The 22,796-nt window shown below is 42.6% G+C and overlaps 1 protein-coding gene across 1 annotated transcript; it reads right to left on the reverse strand.

Annotated features, from left to right (window-relative positions):
- Nucleotides 1-884: 884 nt before the first annotated feature.
- LOC112234423 (alpha-1D adrenergic receptor) lies at nt 885-21,486 on the reverse strand. The gene is made up of 2 exons (XM_024402543.2): nt 20,033-21,486; nt 885-2,804 (listed from the first exon to the last, which is right to left on the reverse strand). The coding sequence occupies exons 1-2, from the start codon at nt 20,982-20,984 to the stop codon at nt 2,212-2,214; spliced, it is 1,545 nt and encodes a 514-aa protein (XP_024258311.1). The 5' UTR covers nt 20,985-21,486; the 3' UTR covers nt 885-2,211.
- Nucleotides 21,487-22,796: the final 1,310 nt, after the last annotated feature.

The following is a 22,796-nucleotide window of genomic DNA, read 5'->3' on the forward strand; positions in this document are numbered from 1 at the left end:
ATTGTCAGCTTGGCAGAGATTTTGGCCGGGCCCCTCACACAGCGGCTGACTCATACAGTACTTAAGGCAACGTCCCAAATGGCACTCTATCCCCCATTAAGCACTATAGTGCTCTGGTCAAAAGTAGTGCACTATATAAGGAATAGGGTGCCGTTTGGGACACAGGGACTATGATTTATGTCTAGTGCTTTCCTTTGTCTCAAAAATGATGGGGGGGGTGTACACTGAGTTGACAAAACATTAGGAAAACCTGCTCTTTCTGTGACAGACTGACCAGGTGAATACAGGTGAAAGATATGATCCCTTATTGATGTCACTTGTTAAATCCAATTCAATCAGTGTAGATCAAGGCTGTCAAACTCATTCATGCAGGTCCTAGTGTCTGCAGGTTTTAGTTTTTCCTTTGAATTAAAACCTAGACAACCAACTCAACATTAGGAAGGTGTTCTTAATGTTCTGTACACTCGGTGTGTAACACACAGAGGCAAGGAACCATTTTTTATGCCCTCATCTGTGATACAGTAATTATAGTACTCTGGTAGTGCTACTATTACTCCATTGGTGTCTGAGAAGACATCTTTGATGTGATCATGGACATTTTTAACTGAATTGTGATTATGAGGGAATGCAGCTGGTAGGGCATTACAGTAAATGGTAAATAGCAGCTGCCAATAGTGACACCTGCTGGGAATGACAGGTACAGTACAATATGTAGTTACAATGCATATGTGGTGTGTAGTTTGTGTGGGTATTTTGTCCAAACCTAGCCACCGTACAATGTACCTGATACAGCCAGTTAAGGTTTCACCAGTTGCTCAGTTGAATCGCTTCAGCCTAGAGTTTTAGTGCTAGGCTGGAACAAAAGCCTGCACTGACCAAGGCCCTCCAGGACTGACATCCATTTTATTTTGCTTAACATTGACAGACGTCATTGAACCATCAGCAAATACAAACGAAACAAAAGCGTATTTTTGGCAATGCAAAGAACAGACAAATACTGTAATCAACGTGTTCAAGGATTTCATTCTGTCAATCATTGTCCTTTCAAAAGATAAATGACCTCTCTTCTCTCTGACCTCTCTTCTCTCTGGCTCTGATTGCCGTTAAGGTAAATACACCATGCTACTTATTCAACTGCTCCGTACATTGTTTCCCGTCTGAATGTGACCCATCACTTTTATAATGCAATTTCACAGAGGTCTGCTAATGTCAGTTCATCACAGTTCACCTCACTCGTTCACTTAGCAAAATAATCAGATGCAATTATTATCACCCATACACTACCCTATGTTTACTCACTTCACCCCGAAATGTTCCTGTGCAATGCTTTCGTCATTCAAGTCAGTGGCTTTCACTTTGTGATATATGCTTTCTCTAAGAGAACACATGTCTATGCCCAGCTGCATTGTGTTAAGTTGAGCTGGATGAGCTGATACCCTAGAAAAGGGGTGTTTGTCAGTAGGTTATGGTAAAATGGGAGTTGTGAGTTGTGACATTGTGTCTCGATGTTGCTGCTGGTTGTAGGGGTTGAGCTGTTTGGACTTGAGAGTGAGAATGCTCAAAGGACATAGGCTGGGATCATCAGCAGCCGGTCACTATCAATGAGAAGTCAGTTTGACATCTTGCCACTTGTCCAGAAAGTGCCTTTTCCATACCCACTTATTGTTCTGCGCTTGTCTTTTTAACGCAGCTCAAATAAATAACGCTCCATTCCACTTCACTTCAATCGCCATCCAACAAAATGAAACAAACGCGATACAATCATTAAGGTTCGATATCATATTTTGGAGCAATTTGTGCTCGGATCAAATTGGGCCATTTCCAGACAAAATGAACTCAGGCCTTTGATCGATGTCCAAACAACTCTCTGCAGACAAATGTTCCTCCAGTCTTGTTTGTTTGCTGGTCAAATGGTCCCATGATAACCCCAAGTTCCGATCTTACATTTTGTGGAATTTCCTCATTCCATTCCGTTGTGCAAATGGAAAAGAGCACTTCCTTTTGACTCTTACCTCTTTCTGCTTCGCAACGATAAACCCCAACTAGGTGATTTAAGGAAGGAATTGTATCGGTCATTCCCTGTATTGATACTCCAATGGCAAACCATCACGTGCTTTCACTTGCAGCGTCACTGCAAATGTCATTGAAGAAGCAATTCAAATGACAGTAGCCATCCACATTCGCCACTCCCTTTGTCTGTCCCTCTAGAATCTAGATGTCTGTCTCCTTCAGGCCGTAGCACTCTGTAAGGTCATAGATCTGATAGCAGCTCTGCTCGGCGACGTCGTTGTAAATCCCCATGGAAACCGTGTCAATCTCTGTCCTCGCAAGGGAGGGCGTCGCGACGCCTCCCTTAATCTTATTGGACAGATTGTTCATTTTCTCCTTGAGCTGGAACGATGACTTCTGTAGTGGCGGGAACAGGCTCCACCCTTTAAAACTCAGTGAACGTCCTTTAGTACCCTTGTAGTAGTGCGAGCTCCCGCACGATTCATGGTTGATGGAGTACCCCGGCCGGTAGTCTGTCACACTGGCATTGCCAATACCCATAGTACCCATTTCCCTGCCATCTATGCCCTGGTTGTGATGGCCCTTGACGGCTGTGCGCCAGTGCTGGTCATAGAAACGCCGCAGGACTCGGCGGCGGCGGTGGCACTGGCAGCGGAGGAGGCGGGTGAAGGCGCGCTGGAACTCTTTGCTGGAGCACGGGTAGATGACAGGGTTAATGCAGCTGTTGAAGTAGCCCAGCCAGAAGATGACCTTAAAGACCATGTCAGATGGCTTCAGTGCCGGGAAGAAGGAGCCTGGGAGGGGACAGAGGAGAGAGGTGTTAGGATCTGTGATAATCTTGAAGATTTTGTGTGTAAGACAAGAATTGGCCTCAAATGAGATACATCTAGCTGTTTTTGCTGTGCATCGTCAAGAGCGAACAGCAGCTTCTTCGGGTAAGGTTAAGGTGGGAGGTGTGTGTTTCCCTGTAAACAACAGCTGGCGCGCGATCTCTGGAAGTCTCTAGGTTTTGCTCACTTGAGTTGGAATTACCTCTTGATAAGTAGCAGACCATACTATTTATCTAGAGAGTTTCAATCTATTTTTTTCATAGCTGTCTATTTACCACCACAAACCGATACCGGCACTCAACAAAAAAGGCTATTTTAGGCTTACGTGTTAGATTTAGGATTAGGGTTACAATTAGGGTTTGGGTCAGGGGTAAAAGTAAGGTGGTACGGTCCGGTACGGACATAGACCGCTACGAAAAACGGTAATCTTGGTAGAGACGTTTCAGTGGAGAGGAACGCTTGGTACAGCCCCCACGTCCCTAATCTCATCTCATCTCCGCCACGGTGTTGACTGGCCCTCCTTTCCTTCATCTCTCCTTGCCCTGGCCTGAGCCCTCTCCTTAGGGACCTGTGGGCAGTTTAGTTTAGATTGGAGCTGACGTGGTACACACGCACACTATCCTTGTGGGGACCAAACAACTGATTCCCATTCAAAATCCAATTTTCCTTAACCACTAACCCTAAATCTCTAGGGCTTAACCTATTCTTAAAGGGACATTTATATATTTTTAACTTCATATTCATCATCTCCAGCACCACCCCAACATCAACATATGTGAAAATAGCGCTTTTCTATGTTTTGTACAAAAAAAGAAGATAGATGTTTCCAATGACATCATCAGCCAATTAGTAGGCAATTAATTAGTAGGCAATGCCTACTCATAAGTGGTTAAAATCACATAAGGCACACCAATATTGCTGGAAAAACCTGTCTTCCTCTAAGTTTTTTAGTACTGTAACGATCGTTGTTGGAAGGATTGGACCAAGGTGCAGCGTGGAAGGCGTTCATCATATTTATTAATGTGAACCAGCAACAAAACAATGAAGAGTAACAAAACGAACGTGCAGCTTTGTAGGGCCGAAAAGCAACAATACAAAATCAAGATCCCACAAACAGGTGGGAAAAGGCTGCCTAAATATGATCCCCAGTCAGAGACAACAATAGACAGTTGCCTCTGATTGGGAACCATACCAGGCCAACATAAAAAAGAAACAACAAGACTACCCACTCTAGTCACACCCTGACCTAACCAAAATAGAGAAATAAAAGGTTCTCTAAGGTCAGGGCATGACAACTACAAACATAGAAACGTCCCATTTTAACATATGGGGTGGTGCTGGAGATTAATATTAAGTTTAACATTTAAAAAAAGATCCTTTAAACCTAACCTTAATCCCAAACCACTAACCTTAACTTCTAACCCTAAAACTAACCCCTAACCATAATTCTAACCTTACCAAATAATTAAACAGCAGCAGTAAAATAACAAGTGAGGCTATATACAGGGGCTACCGGTACAGAGTCAATGTGCTGGGGCACCGGTTAGTCGAGGTAATTGAGGTAATATGTACATGTAGGTAGAGTTAAAGTGACTATGCATAGATTATAAACAGAGAGTAGCAGCAGGGTAAAAGAGGGGTCTGGGTAGCCGGTTGATTAGATGTTCAGTAGTCTTGGCTTGGGGGTAGAAGCTGTTAAGAAGCCTCATGGACCTCGACTTGGCGCTCTGGTACAGCTTGCCGTGCGGTAGCAGAATGAATAGCGTGACTAGAGTCTTTGACCATTTTTAGGGCATCCATCTGACACCACCTGATATACAGTAGAGGACTTATATGGCAGGAAGCTTGAGCATTTGCCATACCAGGCAGTGATGCAACTAGTCAGGATGATCTCAATGGTGTAGCTGTAGAACCTTTTGAGGATCTGAGGACCATTGCCAAATATTTTCAGTCTCCTGAGGGGGAATAGGCTTTGTCGTGCCCTCTTCTCAACTGTCTTGGTGTGTTTGGACTATGATAGTTTGTTGGTGATGTGGACACCAAGGAACTTGAAGCTCTCAACCTGTTCTACTACAGCCCCGTCGATAAGAATGGGGGAGTGCTCGGTCCTCCTTTTCCTGTAGTCCTCAATCATCTCCTTTGTCTTGATCACATTGAGGGAGAGGTTGTTGTCCTGGCACCACACGATTAGGTCTCTGACCTCCTCCATATAGGCTGTCTCCTCGTTTTCAGTGTATTGGTGCAATAGCCAATTTATGTAATAGCCTACAGTTTTCTTGACATTTTGATTTAATTATTGTGGTAGGCTCATGTTTTATTTTTATTTATTTTTAAAAGAATTTACCCCCTTTTCTCCCCAATTTCATGGTATACAATTGTTAGTAGTTACTATCTTGTCTCATCGCTACAACTCCTATACGGGCTCGGGAGAGACGAAGGTCGAAAGCCATGCGTCCTCCGAAACACAACCCAACCAAGCCGCACTGCTTCTTAACACAGCGCGCATCCAACCCGGAAGCCAGCCGCACCAATGTGTCGGAGGAAACAACGTGCACCTGGCGACCTGGTTAACGTGCACTGCGCCCGGCCCGCCACAGGAGTTGCTAGTGCGCGATGAGATAAGGATATCTCTACTGGCCAAAACCTCCCTAACCCGGACGACGCTAGGCCAATTGTGCGTTGCCCCATGGACCTCCCGGTCACAGTCGGCTGCGACAGAGCCTGGGCTCGAACCCATATAGGCTCATGTTTTACTTCTACGACGTACCCACATTATTTATTTTGCCGGGACACCGTACCGGACCGTACCACCTTACTTTTACCCCTGACCCAAACCCTAATTGTAACCCTAACCCTAAATCTAACACGTAAGCCTAAAATAGCCTTTTTCTTTGTGTGGACAGGTGAAATGTCCCCACTTGTCCAAATGTTCCTTGTTTCACTATGCTTGTGAGGAAAACACACACACACACGCACACGCACGCACACGCACGCACACGCACACACACACGCACGCACACGCACGCACACGCACGCACACACACACACACACACACACACACACACACACACACACACGCACGCACACACACACACGCGCACGCGCACACGCACACGCACGCACACGCACGCACACACACACACACACACACACACACACACACACACACACACACACACACACACACACACACACACACACACACACACACACACACACAGTCTACTTGCAAGTGTCAGCATTGCACCGGCTTCACAGGCACTATACCAGTAGCAAAGATGTAAATAGCAAAAGAGAGGCACGCTTGCAAGTAGAGAGGAAAGGAGGTAGTGTAGTGAGGGAGGGGAGGAGAGGTTATCATCAGCCATCATCACCCACTGGAGTGGCTTTAACAACCTGACATAGGGTCACAACAGGCCTCCTCTCTTGGCCAGTATGGCGGTAATTTGGGTGGTAGTCAGGTCTCTGAGATGAAAGCGTGTTCCTTTTGGACAAGATTGGTGTGTGTGTGCATACGTATGTGTGTGCAATGGGTAATTGGTGTGTCTGCGTGTGCTTGTGTGTAATGGGTAATTGGTGTGCTAGTGTTGCTCGGAGGAACCCACCACCACCAAGCCAGATTTTTGGGGGCATTACTGTACATAACGACCCCTTTAAAGAACCAGAAAACCCCTTGTGACCCCCTGTGTAAGATCTGACTGATGACACCATTATAGACTACTGTACTGTTGTCGGATGTATGTGGCCCATTAGGCTACTACTACAGGAAGACTCGGTACCATTAGGTGGGTGATGGAGACAGAGTGAAACTCACTGGTGGTTCATTGTTTGAGGTCTTGCTTTGTTTTCTCTCGTTATTAGTGTTGTGTACTTGATGTAGAAGGCTGATGACGAAACAATGATACAACTATCAGGCTCTTTTCTGCCAGTTTTGGGGGAACTATACAATAGTTTGCTGTTTGCTGTGATTGAGCTTGCCTGTCGCAATGTAACCAATGAAAGAGTCCCTAAAGTGTGCCCATGTAAGGGGGTGTGTGTTGGTGGCAGGGAAGTCAGGGGCAGGAGATCGAACTTGGTATAAACGGAGCAGTTTAATAAGTGCTTGAAAACTCAGAAAACCAAAATATACAAAATAATACAAGTGGGTACAAAACCCGTCGCACCACAAGAAAATAACTTGCTTACAAACAAACAATCACCGACAAGGACATGAGGGGGAACAGAGGGCTAAATACATAACATGTAATTGATGGGATTGGAACCAGGTGTGATACAAGACAAAACCAAAGGAAAACGAAAAGAGGATCATCGATGGCTAGAAAGTCGGTGACTTTGACCTCCGAACGCTGGCCGAACAAGGAGAGGGACCAGCTTCGGTGGAAGTCGTGACAGCCCTTCTGGCACTCTAGGCAGACTCAAGGGAACGTTCAAAGTATTTGAAAATATTTCAAACCCAGGTCTGTTGTGTATACAGTGCACACAGATTCATTATTCACACTCACATGCACACACTCCTAACTTTGCCGCAGGGGGGATATGTGTCATATAAACAGCTCTATACCCTCCTTCCCCTAGTCTGCCCTCATCTGCCCAGTTTGAGATTGGTTTTCATCTGGTGCGGAGCTAGGAATCGTGTTTCAAGAATGAGTCATGCCAATTTACATCTGCCAGAAGGAGAGATTTATGTCCCTTTGGTCCTGTTCTTCCCAGAGGCTTCACTGCTGACTGGTTCAACACAACAACACAGCATTAAAATGAACTATCAGACACAAGGCATCATGGGAAAAGTAGTTGTGTATTGATTCTAATTGGCAAAATGACATCAACTTTGAGCGATGAATTCCGATTGTAGTCACGAGTCATATGCTACTTAGGAAGTGCCTGGATTGATTTGGCTTGTTGCCTTGACACATCGCCGCTGTTGCCATGACGTCAGCAGCCGGAGATGAATAACTACTTTATAGTACTTCAGCTGCTTTTAGGAGTTTACGGAGTCTCTTTTATGTGGAGCTTCTCTTTCGAGAAGATGTTTTTTTTGTTGTATTTTGTGAGGATATGGTTTTGAAAAGTTCAGTCGTGACAGTTTAACAGTTCCCAGAGTCCCAACCTTACAGTGCCTTCAGAAAGTGGTCATACTCTTTGACTCCTTGCACATTTTGTTGTCTTACAATCTGAATTCAAAATGGATTTCAATATGATAAATTGTTTCACCCATCTACACACAATACCCCATAATGACAAAGTGAAAGCAGGTTTTTGAAATACAGACCAGCTGCACACCTGGATTGTGCAACATTTCTAAATTCTTTCTAGGTGTGTCCAAACGTTTGTCTGGTACTGTACCTCAACTGGTATGCCATCCAGCCCTGGAGTTTTTATCTAGAAGTTCCTCCTCTGTAATTAGGCGTCCAATGAGTATTTCTGTATAGCTGTACATTTTACACTATTCATTTAAAAAAAAATCCTTTCAAGTAACTTCAGTTCGTGGATATGGAGGAGACTGAAATTAAAACATATGCTTAAAGTACGTTGCTTCCTCTTTCAAAATATAGTTTGGTGAATCATGGATGACTCTGTCATTTGTAAATTATGTTTTATTTATTCTTAAAGCTCTGTCAAGTTGGTTGTTGATCATTGCTAGAGACAGCCATTTTCAAGCCTTGACATAGATTTTCAAGCCGCATTAAGTCAAAACTGTCATTAGGCCACTCGGGAACATTTACCATCTTCTTGGTAAGCAACTCCAGTGTATATTTGGCCTTCTGTTTTAGGTTATGGTCCTGCTGAAAGGTGAATGAGAATTTACTTGAGTGCCTTATTGCAAACAGGATGCATGTTTTGGAATAATTGTATTCTGTACAGGCTTCCTTCTTTTCAATCTGTCATTTAGGGTAGTATTGTGGAGTAACTACAATCTTGTTGATCTATCCTCTGTTTTCTCCTATCATAGCCTGCCACGTTCTGACCTTAGTTCCTTTGTTTTGTCTTTTGTTTTAGTATGGTCAGGGCGTGAGTTGGGTGGGTTGTCTATGTTAGTTTTTCTATATTTTTCTATTTCTGTGTTTGGCCTGGTATGGTTCTCAATCAGAGGCAGCTGTCAATCGTTGTCCCTGATTGAGAACCATATGTAGGTAGCCTGTTTTCAATTGTGTTTTGTGGGTGGTTATTTTCAGTCTTTGTGTGTTTGCATCAGATAGAACTGTTTCGGTTGTCACCTTGTTGTTTTGTATTTTTGAAGTGTTCAGTTTCTTATTAAAAAGATGAACACTAACCACGCTGTGCTTTGGTCCGATCCTTCTTCCACCCAAGACAACCGTTACATAGCCATTAAACTGTAACTGTTTTAAAGTTACGGTTAAATCCCTGAGCGGTTTCTTTCCTCTCCGGCAACTGAGTTAGGAAGAACGCCTCTATCTTTGTAGTGACTGGGTGTGTTTATACACCATCCAAAGTGTAATTAATAACTTCACCATGTTTAAAGGGATATTCAATGTCTGGTTTTATTTTTTACCAATATACCAATAGGTGCCTTGCTTTGCTAGGCATTGGATAACATCCTTGGTCTTTCTGGATGAATCTGTGTTTGAAATTCACTGCTCAACTGAGACCTTACAGATCATTGTATGTGGGGGGTACTGAGATGAGGTAGTCATTCAAAAACTATGTTAAACTGTTATTGCACACCGAGTGAGTCCATGCAACTTATGACTTCTTTAGCAAATGTTTACTCCTGAACTTGTATAAGCTTGCCATAACAAAGGGGTTGAATACTTATTGACTCAAGACATTTCTAAAAACATAATTCCACTTGGACATTATGGGGTATTGTGTGGAGGCCAGTGACAAACCATCTCAATTTAATCCATTTTAATTTCAGGCTGTAACACAAAAGACAGAAAAGGTCAAGGGGTGTGAATACTTTCTGAAGGCACCATGTACATCAGTTTAAGCTATAAATTGAATGCTTTGAAAAAGGTTTACGTGCGCGAGGAGCTGGTGACATCTCAGCTGTAATATTCCCAAATCCAGGAGAAACTCTGTAATTCTTAGATCCAGCAGATATAATATATTGTGACACAGTTATAATGGCTGATACATGCTTACAAAAAGTTATAAAGCATTATAACGGCAGGTTTTAAGTCAAGTGTTACAGGAAACTATTCAGTATGTCAGCCATTTATAATAAGCAAATGACCTACCTGTCAATCAACTGCAGTGTAGTGTTGGGGGAGAGGATTGCTTAATTGAAGATGACACTCAATGTAAAGGTCATTGTTCTATGAATCAATGCTTTGTAATTGAAACCTTGAGTGGAGAGGCCTTAAAGGACTGTGCAACAGTGTAGTGCAAGCTTTGACAGGTGCCAATCACTTGGAGTGAGTCACGTACAGGCCTGGCTGATGGATCTGGCTGGGCCATATGATACTTAGATATTTTGAATAGTAACTTGCGGTTTTAACTTACACTTTCTGTAAGCCTTTATAGAATATCCGTTTTCAAGAGAGCATTTTATTTATTTAAAAATGTACTTGTTTTTTTTTACTAGGCAAGTCGGCAAAGAACAATTTCTTATTTTCAATGAGAGCCTGGGAACAGTGGGTTAAACTGCCTTGTTCAGGGGCAGAATGACAGATTTTTATCTTGTCAGTTTGGGGATTTGATCTTGCAACCTTTCGGTTACTAGTCCAATGCTCTAATCACTAGGCTACCTGCCGCCCCATTCAAGAGAGTATTACAGTATTACAGGTACAGTTCAACCAAATTAAAAATGACAGTTTTTCTTATCCCTGTCATCTATGAACAAGGTAACACAGAACTCCATGTCCATAGACCGGGGAAACCAATGTGTAATTTTGTCATTTGGATGAAGTATCCCTTTAAGTCTGTTTTATTATTGCGTCTGGACCAACATTGGGAAAAAGGCAAAACCATGGAAATCTAGACCAACATACTTATTTTCCACCATAATCTGCAAATAAATTCATTAAAAATCCTACAATGTGATTTTCTGGATTTTTTTCCCTCATTTGTCTGTCATATTTGAAGTGTACCTATGATGAAAATGACAGGCCTCTCTCATCTTTTTAAGTGGGAGAACTTGCACAATTGGGGACTGACTAAATACTTTTTTGCCCCACTGTATATATATATACAGCCAAGGGGGAAGGCTATGCTTACAGAGGTAGTCTATTGATGGACACAACCTGCTAAATTTGTCAAGCCCTCACAATTTGTCTTCTTTCAAATAGATGATGAGAGAAACAAATGGCAAAGCCCCTCTCGCTATTGGCCAAAGTACTCTCAGAACCTATCAAGAATGTGAAATGAAAAAAAAAGAATCCTCAAAGATAACATCGTGCAGGCCTGTTTTTCCTGAGCTAATTATTTCCTTTGGCAAAGCAGAGCTCCCCTTGCCCCCTCCCACCTCTCCATGGGTATGGGGATATTCATAATGGTATCATGTGAAAAAAGCACAACAACATGTTAGTCATGTCCAAAATGGCACCCTATTCCCTACATAGTGTACTACTTTTGACCCATATGGCTCTGGTCAAATTAGTGAACTATGCAGGAGATGGTGTAATCTTTATTTATCTAGGCAAGTCAGTGAAGAACAAATTCTTATTTACAATGACGGCATACCTCAACCTAACCCTAACAACACTGGGCCAATTGTGCGTTCCCCTATGGGACTCCCAATTACTGCCAGTTGTGACACAGCCTGTAATCGAACCAGGGTCTGTAGTGATTCCTCTAGCACTGAGATGCAGTGCCTTGGACTGCTGCACCACTCAGGAGCCCATTTTGGGACAAATCCACACAGTAGTCTCGTTTTGCTTGGAGTCAAAGACCTTCCTTACAACATCAGTGTCTTCAACAACATGGTGATACTGGTGCCGAGGCCATCTTCAGATGCCTTTGTAACAATCAGAAGCGATACGTAACTACAGTTTCAGGTTACGTACAACGTGTCTGTTCTGTTTGTAAAAGTACTGAGTTCGGATATCTACAGTACCAGTCAACAGTTTGGACACCAACTCATTCAAGGGTTTTTCTTTATTTGACTATTTTCTACATTGTAGAATAATAGTGAAAGACCTCAACCCAATTGAGATGGTTTGGGATGAGTTGGACCGCAGAGTGAAGGAAACGCAGCCAATAAGTGCTCAGAATATGTGGGAACTCCTTCAAGACTGTTGGAAAAGCATTCCAGGTGAAGCTGGTTTAGAGAATGCCAAGAGTGTGCAAAGCTTTCATCAAGGCAAAGGGTGGCTACTTGGAAGAATCTCAAATATTGTAAGGGAGTGCGTAACTGGAAGCAGGGAAGTCAGGCGGAGAGAGCAAAACTGGGTAATCAACGGAGCAGTTTTATTCATAAAACCACTGGTAACCAGAACAACAAACAAATGGGTACAAAACCCGTTGCGCACCAGAGAAAACGTGCACATGCACTTACAATCAACAATTCCGCACAAAGACATGGGGGGAACAGAGGGTTAAATACACAACATGTAATGAGGGAAATGAGACCAGGTGTGTGGGAAGACAAGACAAAACAAAAGGAAAATTAAAAGTGTATTGATGATGGCTAGAAGACCGGCGATGCCGACCGCAGAGCGCCGCCCGAACAAAGAGAGAACCGACTTCGGCGGAAGTCGTGACAAATATAACATATATTTTGATTTGTTTAACACTTTTTTTGATTACTACATGATTCCATATGTGTTATTTCATAGTTCTGATGTCTTAACTATTATTCTACAATGTAGAAAATAGTAAAAAGAAAGAAAAACCTTAAATGAGTAGGTGTGTCCAAGCTTTTGACTGGTACTGCATATGGTTAGAGTTGTATTACTAATTACTATGCCTTCTTGTGTATCCTTTATCAAGGTTTCTGTCACATTACTATACACATTGCCTACTGCATATCATATATGACGAGTTTATCTCCTTAAGGCAGAGACATTACGGCCTCAAAATGTATTTTTTGTTTTGTTCCTCGGCTTTAACAGCACACGGCCCCAAAGTTGATATTTTTCTCTGTTTTAGATTAGACCTATGGACAGCACTGACATTTTGTTTTTTGGAAAAAGTGAAACGTTGGGCTTGACTGTATTACAATATTTTCTCCTGCTGTCAGTCTGTCGCAGTTCCGCCACCACATTAACACGGACATTCCTACAGCGATAAGGCTCGTAGAAGAAGTGTTAAACATTATCTCTTTTGAACTGCTCTGCATTCCTAGAATTGGAGGGTCGCTCGACATTTGAGTGGCGAGGTGATGACATTTGAATGATTTGAGCAACTATTTAAGGCTGTGTGTGTGTGTGTGTTTGTATGTGTGTGTGTACGTGTGCGTTTGCGTGTGCGTTTGTGTGTTCGGACAAATGCTAAAAGCTTGTGTTCCAACACAAATAGATGTGTCATGGGGACTGGAGCCACAGAAATTGAGTCACGAGCATCATCAGAGCCACATTTCTTTAGCCTAAGATAATGACAATGCCTTCAGTGGTTGCTTAGTGTGGATTTATTGTTGCACCCTGAATGAAATGTCTTGGTAGTTGACTTCCTCGCTCTGTGCACTATCATGAGGTTACCAAGCGATGTTTCTCACTTCGTTCTACCAAGACATTGCATGCAAAGGCTAACTCAGAGACATGAAGAGGAAAGGCAGAGAAGTTTTGAGAGGGGGAGAGAACAAAAGAACGAGAGGAGTATTGTACGTGTGGAATGGTGCCATCTTTACCTCCTCCCTTCCCCCTCATCCTGGCTGTTGGGCGTGTGTTGTTGAGACTATGGGAGGAATTCAATTACAGCTGTCATAAGGGCAGTGGACCGTTGGGTTCCTGGGGTCAGCGGCCTGAATATTGCAATTAGAGTTACCCATCTCTCTTAATAGACTCTTTCGTGTCGGTGAAACATCCTTGTTTAATATTTCACTTTCTTAATAGTGCACTTGGAATATGTAAACATACTCACAGTGAAAGAGATATATAACTTAAAAGTAATTGAATCGGGGTTGGGGAGCTGGGGACTGAGGGACTGGAGGTTGGAGGGCTGGAGGACTGAGAGGCTGGGAGGTTGGAAGGCTGGGGCTGGGGGGCCTCAGCTAGCCTGGCACAAGTAGCAGAGCGTGCTGGTTGGAGCCGAGCCAGGAGATGCTATCAGCCAACCAACAGCCAAGTACGCACAATAACATTCCGGGGGATTGTAGGAACTGAAATCTAAGGAACTCAACTTGATTAGTAGGCATAGTATGTTATGTGTAGGCTTATACAAAACAACGAGGCTGTGTTGGCTTGCAACAATGTTACAAACAGTGGTCCATTGAGATGGAAATCCCCAATGGTTTTAAACACACTTTCCTTTTTCAACCTAACACCTGTGGTGCGAATAGGATTTCCCATGATAGAAATCCCTATTGCAAAGTTAGTTGTTGTTTACTCTCAGAGGTAGAGTACAACTTCTGAAAGATGCCTCCCTCTCTAAACTCTATGGTGCCTGACTAAACTCCACCCTTTGTTCCAAAAGCAATGTTTGCCAGAATATCGCTTTTAGAATTACCCATCTCTAAAATATTTTGTCTATCTTGGGGGCACAGTCCATTTGTTCTGTTGTTCTGTTGTTAAGAGTACAGAACTGCAGCCAAAAATTTGTGCGCTGGGTGGAACTAACGAAGTGGTGCTGGCCATCTTTCTGCTTTTGAATGATTTTCCTGATACATACTGTAAATAATGCAATAGAAAGGACGAGGTATAGAGTGCGTGTGTGTGTACCAGTGGAGGCTCCTCAGAAGAGGACGGGGAGGACTGTACTCCTCAGTGAATTTCATAAAAATAAAAATGGTAAAACATTTTAAAAGTTATTCTTTTTAGATAAAACTAGACTAAATATACTCCCGTCATCAAATAATTGATTAAAATACACCGTTTTGCAATGAAGGTCTATTGTAGCCTTAACAGCACTTGGTATGGTAGCACCATGGTGTAGCCAGAGGACAGCTAGCTTCTGTTCTCTTCTCTGTACATTGACTTCAATACAAAACCTAGGAGGCTCATGGTTCTCACCCCCTTCCATAGACTTACAGAGTAATTATGACAATTTCAAGAGGACATCCTCCAACCTATCAGAGCTCTTGTATATCAGAGCTCTTGACATGTTGTCCTCCCAATCATAAGATCAGATAATGAAACTAGTACTGAAAACATAAGCTACAGCTAGCTAGCACTGCAGTGCATAAAATGCGGTGAGTAGTTGACTCAAAGAGAGAGAAAGACAATAGTTGAACAGTTTTGAACAAATACATTTCTTCCAACATAAAGGAAAAGCAAGAGAGAGATAGAGAGAGATTCCATTTTTTCTTTTTCACTTTCAATTTCAATTACTTAGCTAGCAAACCCAGTCATTCCTTCTAAATGTTCCATTTCCATACTGGCTGGCAACATTCTTATCCCTTGTTTGATAACTAGCCAACTATGACTAACTTGCAGTCATTTCAAAAAGTGCACTCAGAATAACATCAACAGTAGCTGCATTTGCATTTGTTTAAGCTGTTTTCTAGTGACATTTATTTGGATGCATCCATAAAAATGAGCTAATGAGGTGCGATTTCGCCTGGCATAGAAAATGTGCTCACTTGTTAGGACACTGTTGTTCCGAGGAGCTAGCCAACAACACAGATAAAACAATCACTTCCAACTGACGCTGGAAAGACTGCAAACTAGCTACACTTTGTTTCATTTGACCTTTTTTTCAATTGAAATTTCTTTGTATACAGAGCATTCGAAAAGTATTCAGACCCCTTGACTTTTTCCACATTTTGTTACATTACAGCCTTAGAAAAAAAGTTATTAAATAAAAAAATGTCTTCACTAACCAACACCCCATAATGACAAAGCAAAAACATGTTTTGATTATTTTGCAAATTTATAATATAATAAAAACTGAAATACCTTATTTACATAAGTATGAGACTCGAAATTGAGCTCAGGTGCATACTGTTTCCATTGATCATCCTTGAGATGTGGTAAATTCAATTGATTGGACATGATTTGGAAAGACACACACCTGTCTATATAAGGTCCCACAGTTGACAGTGCATGTCAGAGCAAAATCCAAGCCATGAGGTCCAAGGAATTGTGCATACATTTCAGAGACAGGATTGTGTGGCACAGATCTGGGGAAGGGTACCATAACATTTATGCAGCATTGAAGGTCCCCAAGAACACAATGGTCTCCATCTTTCTTCAATGGAAGACATTTGGATCCACCAAGCCCTTCCTGGGGCTGGCCGCCCAACCAAACTGAACAATCTGGGGAGAAGGGCCTTGTTCACAGAGGTGACCAAGAACCCGATGGCCACTCTGACAGAGCTCTAGAGTTCTTCTGTGGAGATGGGAGAACTTTCCAGAAAGACAACCATCTCTGCAACACTTCACCAATCAGGCCTTTATGGTAGAGTGGCCAGATGGAAGCCACTCCACACATGACAGTCCGCTTGGAGTTTGCCAAAAGGCACCTAAAGTCTCTCAGGCCATGAGAAACAAGATTCTCTGGTTTGATGAAACCAAGATTGAACTCTTTGGCCTGAATGCCAAGCATCACATCTGGAGGAAACCTGGCACCATCTTTACGGTGAAGCATGGTGGTGGCAGCATCATGCTGTGGGGACGTTATTCAGTGGCAGGGACGGGGAGACTAGTCAGGATCGAGGGAAAGATGAACAGAACAAAGTACCAAGATATCCTTGATGAAAACCTTCTCCAGAGTGCTCAGGACCTCAGACTGGGGTGAAGGTTCACTTTCCAACAGGACAATGACACTAAGCACACAGCCAAGACAACACAGGAGTTGCTTAGGGACAAGTCACTAAATGTCCTTGTGTGCCACAGTCCAGACTTGAACTCAACATCTCTGGAGAGACTTGAAAATAGCTGTGTAGCGACTCTCCCCATCCAACCTGGCAGATTTTGAAAGGATCTGCTTAGAAGAATAGGAGAAACTCCCCAAATACAGGTGTGGCAAGCTTGTAGTGTCCTAACGAAGGAGACTTGAGGCTGTAATTGCTGCCAAAGGTGCTGGAACAAAGTGCTGAGTAAAGGGTCTGAATACTTATTTAAATGTGATATTTCAGTTTTTTGGGGGGATGAATTTGCTAAAATGTCTAAAAGCCTGTTATTGCTTTGTCATTATGGGCTATTGCATGTAGATTGATTATTCATTTCAGAATAAGGCTGTAACATACCAAAATGTAGAAAAAGTGGTGACACATTCATTACTATGGGTCAGCTGGAGATAGAATTTGAATATTAAAACAATGTTGTAAATGTCATAGAGACAGACAACAAGGTTTATACATATTTCCGCCATTGAAAACTACATGTTAGTCTAAAGGAAATGTGAGATAATGTTTGGATGCTTTATACAGTGGAGATCAAGTTTATACATTCCCTGGCTAGTCTGATGAAACTGTGGATTGCGCAGTCAGACGAAACAGAATAAATAGGTATTTTAATGTCATAGACTTAGCTGGTGTGTTGTGGATTGAAGTCCACAAGCGAAGTGAAAAGGTAAGAGGAGGATAGCGCATAATTGTGAGAAGGAATACAACATGGCTGCTATGAAAGTGAACTGTGTTTACGTGTGATCAGGGGTGTATTCATTTAGCCAAATTCTGTTGAAAAATGTTTCTTAAATGGAAGTAATCAGAACAAAACGAAACGATTACACCCTAGATCAGCTAGATACAGGCAAGAGTATGCAAGGCAGTATTGAATGTGTCACTGTCTGTCCATATGACACTTTCTGTCACCTCAAAATGTTTCCTCGACCTGTGTGCACCTACGTTGTAAACTTTCATTCATAAGCTAGGTTGTAGCAACCTCATGATGGGTATAGGGAAAACGTCAGTATCATGTAGTAGCCTTAAACTATCGCTGTTACATTGAACTGGGTGAATGGAATATGAATGACAGCCATCCAATATGCTGTAAGAGACCATGCTCAAGAAAAGAGAGGTGTGTCCTCCCTCATCTTAAATGGCACTGACCGCTATTGGTGTGTACAATGTGTGTGTCTTTCTTATTTGACATCACAGTGGGCAGAGACGTCAGTTCAACATCTAGTTTTGATTTGAGTTGTCAACTAACGTGAATTTAACGTGAAATCAACAAAAAATGTCACCATGTCATTGGACTTCGGTTAGAATTTGGGTGAAAAAAAAAATGAAATGCCCTTACATGGATCCAATCAGTTTCCCATGTTGACTCAATGTCATCACATCATTTTGGGAAGGTTGAAATGATGTGGAAACAACGTTGATTCGACCAGTTTTTGCCCAGCAGGATGTCATCATAAATGGCTCCGCCACACATCATCAGTAGGGTAAAACTAACCTGTCTCACGGCGGTCTAAACCCAGCTCACGTTCCCTATTAGCGGGTGAACAAGCCAACGCTTGGTGAATTCTGCTTCACACGTTTGACCCCTGCCTCTTTCTCATTGATGCTCCTTATAGAACGTATTACTTGACATAATTAGGGTGGCATTTGATTAACTCCTGTTATGCCTCTCGTCTCACATCTGACCCCATTTCACCCAGTGAAGCACTTTACCACTCATTAGCATTTTATTGACCGTCTGCCGCTCTGTGAGCAAGTCACCTGTTTGTTTCTCAAATCACCATCAGCCAAAGGTTCTTGCTCTGACTCACACATTGTTTTATTGCTGTTTAATGACCTGTAGAGTATATTGTGTTGTGTTTGAACACCTTCTACTCCCTTTCTACTCCCTTTCAACTCCTTTTCTCTATTGAGCTGTTTGTTGTAGGGAAATACATTGTAAAAACAAAAACCCACAACTCTTATTATTAAGTAACTGGTTATAGGCCTTTTTCTTCTTCTGTTGACTCAACTTCTCTGTCCTAGTGTTAACCTGAACTAAAAACTATTAGTTGGCCCAAACTAAGCTCCAACTTGAGAGAACTTTGTCAAAAAATTCTGTCAATAATAAAATGATGTTTTCTCAACTCATATGTTCATTCAAGTAGAAACTATTATTTGGGAATCTTAACTAAAAAAAAAGTCTGTGCAGCTGATTACACACAGCTTATTAAATGTACATAGTTGATACACAATTGCATGGTGCATGTTCATTTATACAGTAATTAGGATTCAACATGTCCTCACCTGGGATATGAACACACAACCTCTTGGTTCATGGCATGCCAATCTTCCTGCTACACCACCATGTCTGTGGCAGTTATCAATTAATCTGATTATTCTCTCATCATTGATTTCATGTACTTATTTAAGCAATTCAAATGTTCAGTATAGTTGTCTAATGTTGGTGGGGAATAGTATATATTTTAACGTGACTCCTTAATCACTATGATAAATAAAATATTTTTTCTTGAGTGTACTTTTATGTCAGGAAAGAAATTGGAATGGCTTGTTTTTGCTCTTCAACATACTGCTACAAAACAGTAGGGCTTTAAGCACAATTGATGACGCCTTTGAAGGATATTTTATGTCTATGGACTGTAAACAATACATCGATGAATTGCACATGTATATATATATAAGTGAAAAATCGGACTTATAGTTTTGTGTAATGATGCCGGATGCCACAATTAGAACTCTTCATGATAAGTTGTAGTACATTGCTACCGAGCCTATGTTGTGTGTTAATAGTGCGTAATAGTGGATTTTCTCAGTATGCTACGTTTATCTTCCAGAGAAAAAGAAAAGAAAAGAAAAACCAATACCTCACAATTTCAGATACGAAAAGAGTGTATTGTATTGACAGTTTGCACGCTGCGCGCAACCTTCTCATACTAATTATGCACTTGGATGAATTTCAAACATCCTTGTTTCACGTTCTAAATAGTGCACTTCATTAAGTAAACATAAGCACAGTGAACAAGATATAACTTAAAAGTAATTTAATTGTATTTGAGTGATATGGACACGAGGTATAGGCTACATCCTCGCAGTAAAATGCACGCTCGTCAATCAATACAGCGAATCCTACTGATCACACAAGGGAGAGCACCCACAAATGTACAGATTCAGAGACGCGTATTTTACATATGGTTAAAACAGAGAAGCAATTAGACTGTAGTCTCTATTGTGGTCCTCTTTAACTCCCAATCAATTGCTAATTAAATGTTGATAATGCAAACCAACACTTACCCAGTGGTAAAACAAAGAAAAACGGTAGCCAACACAGGATGAACATCCCGACGACAATCGCCAGGGTTTTGGCAGCCTTCTTCTCCCGGGAGAACTTCATCAAGCGCACGGACAGCGAACTCCGGAACGGGTGGTTTTTACTCTTGGAAGTATCCTCCAGCATGCTCCGACAGTGAATCCTCAGCACCACTTCTATCGACTTATTTCTCTCCCGTTTGACCCCAGCTTCTAAACTCTTGGTAGTCCTCCGGGCCACCACGTAGACCCTGAAATACATCACTAGGATGACCATAAGCGGCAGGTAGAAGGAAAAGAGCGAGGAGAAGAGGGCATAGCCCGGTTCCTCGGTGATGCTGCAGACGCTCTCGTCGGTCGGCGGCGGTTCCTTCCATCCCAGCAGCGGTCCTATGGAGATGACCATGGAGGAGACCCAGACCAAGACCAGAATGACAGCGGCTTTCTTCTCCGTCATGATGGTGGGGTATTTGAGGCAGTGTTTGACCCCGATGTACCTGTCTATGGAGATGATACAGAGGCTGAGGATGGACGCGGTGCAGCAGAGAACATCCACCGCTGCCCAGATGTTGCAGAAGACCCGGCCGAACACCCAGCATCCCAGCACTTCCAAAGACGCTGAGAAAGGCAGCACAATAATGCTCAATAGCAAGTCCGCTATGGCCAGGTTGACTATAAAGAAGTTGGTGACGGTCTGTAAGTGTCTATTGCATAGCACCGAGAGGATAACCAAAATGTTCCCAACGATAGCCACCAAGATGAACACGGATAGAAAGACCCCGACCGCAATGACCTGGGGGTCCAGGGTGATGTTGGTGCAGCTGGTGGAGTTGGTGCTGTTGTCTGTGAATAAGATTCGGCCCAGGAAAGATTCGTTGAGAGCTTTTTCAAAATATATTCCATCAATGCTTTCGTTCATCAAATTAGAATATGTCATTTTGAAACTCCATAAAGAAAACGTTATAGTTTGATTCCAAGGGAAAACAAAGTGGTTTTCATAATGTTTTGTGTGTTTCCATTATGAAAAGAAAACGAGATGAATTGGGACATTCTTCTCACAGATGTGAATTGTCTTGAATTTATAAACATCTCTAGTGTTATCTAGACTGTTTCATCTATTAAATGCGTATTTTTTCTCCCAACAAAAATAAAATCGATGCGCAATTACAGCACCATCCCTCTGTCTGAAAATGCGGGATGAACTATTCCTTTTTTTAAACTGAAGACTGTTCCAGCCAGGGATTTTCTTTGAGTTCTTTGAGGTAGTAAAAATGTCAGAAAAGCTCAAATGAAGTATCAGTAAGTATATTTTTGTTGCTCCATAGCACCGGATGGTCCGATTCTAGTCCACTGGTGGTATTCTTTTAGTAAGAAATCCAACCCGAACGACAGAGTCTCAGGCTGCCTAGGACCCCAGCATCTGAGCCCTGCGCTCCTCCCTAGCAAGTGGATTAAGTGACGCGTCTCCTAATAACTGCGATGCCACGAGAGGGAGTCGCGCCCGTTTCCACACACTCAACGCGCATGCCAGTGTCGCCGCGAGTGTATATATTTTACACACAGCCTAATATTCAGTTGATGTTTAGACTACTTCAGTACAACATCGCTGACATATGCAACCTGAAGCCAGACTACATGCAAACTAAACCCTTCAGTAGAATATAATACACTACATTACCAAAAGTATGTGGACACCTGCTCGTCGAACATCTCATTAAAACATCATGGGCATTAATATGGAGTTGGTCCAGCCTTTGCTGCTATAACAGCCTTCACTCTTTTGGGAATGCTTTCCACTAGATTTTGGAAAATTGCTGCAGGGAATTGCTTCCATTCAACCACAACAGCATTAGTGAGGTCGGGCAATGATGTTGGGCGATTAGGCCTGGCTTGCAGTTGGCGTTCCAATTTATCCCAAAGGTGTTCGGTGAGGTTGAAGTCAGGGCTCTGTGCTTGCCAGTCAAGTTATTCCACACCGATCTCAAAAAAAAGTTCTGTATGGACCTCGCTTTGTGCATGGGGTCTTTGTCATGCTGAAACAGGAAAGGGCCTTTCCCAAACTCTTGCCACAAAGTTAGAAGCACAGAATCATCTAGAAAGTCATTGCATGCTATAGTGTTAAGATTTCCCTTCACTGGAACTAAGGGACCTAGCCAAAACCACGAAAACCATCCCCAGTCCATTATTCATTCTCCACCAAACCTTACAGTTGGCACTATGCATTTGGGCAGGTAGCGTTCTCTTGGCATCTGAAAACCCAGATTTGTCCGCCGGACTGCTAGGTGGTGAAGCGTGATTCATCACTCCAGAGAACGCGTTTCCACTTCTCTGAAGTCCAATGGCTGCAAGCTTTACACCACTCCAGCCGATGCTTGGTATTGTGCATCAAGATCTTACGCTTGTGTGCTGCTGCTCGGCCATGGAAACCCATTTCATGAAGCTCCTGCTGAACAGTTCTTGTGCTGACGTTGCTTCCAGAGGCAGTTTGGAACTCGGTAGTGAGTGTTGCAACTGAGGACAGACGATTTTTATGCTAGACGTTTCCACTTCAAAATAACAGCACCTACAGTTGGCCGGGGCAGCTCTAGCAGGGCAGGAATTTGACGAACTGACTTGTTGGAAAGGTGGCATCCTATGACAGTGCCACGTTGAAAGTCATTGAGCTCTTCAGTACGGGCCATTCTACTGCCAATGTTTGTCTCTGGAGATTTCATGGCTGTGTGCTTGTTTTCATTCACACCTGTCAGCA

Source organism: Oncorhynchus tshawytscha, linkage group LG11 (genome assembly GCF_018296145.1).
Source record: "Oncorhynchus tshawytscha isolate Ot180627B linkage group LG11, Otsh_v2.0, whole genome shotgun sequence".
Lineage (NCBI taxonomy): Eukaryota > Metazoa > Chordata > Actinopteri > Salmoniformes > Salmonidae > Oncorhynchus > Oncorhynchus tshawytscha.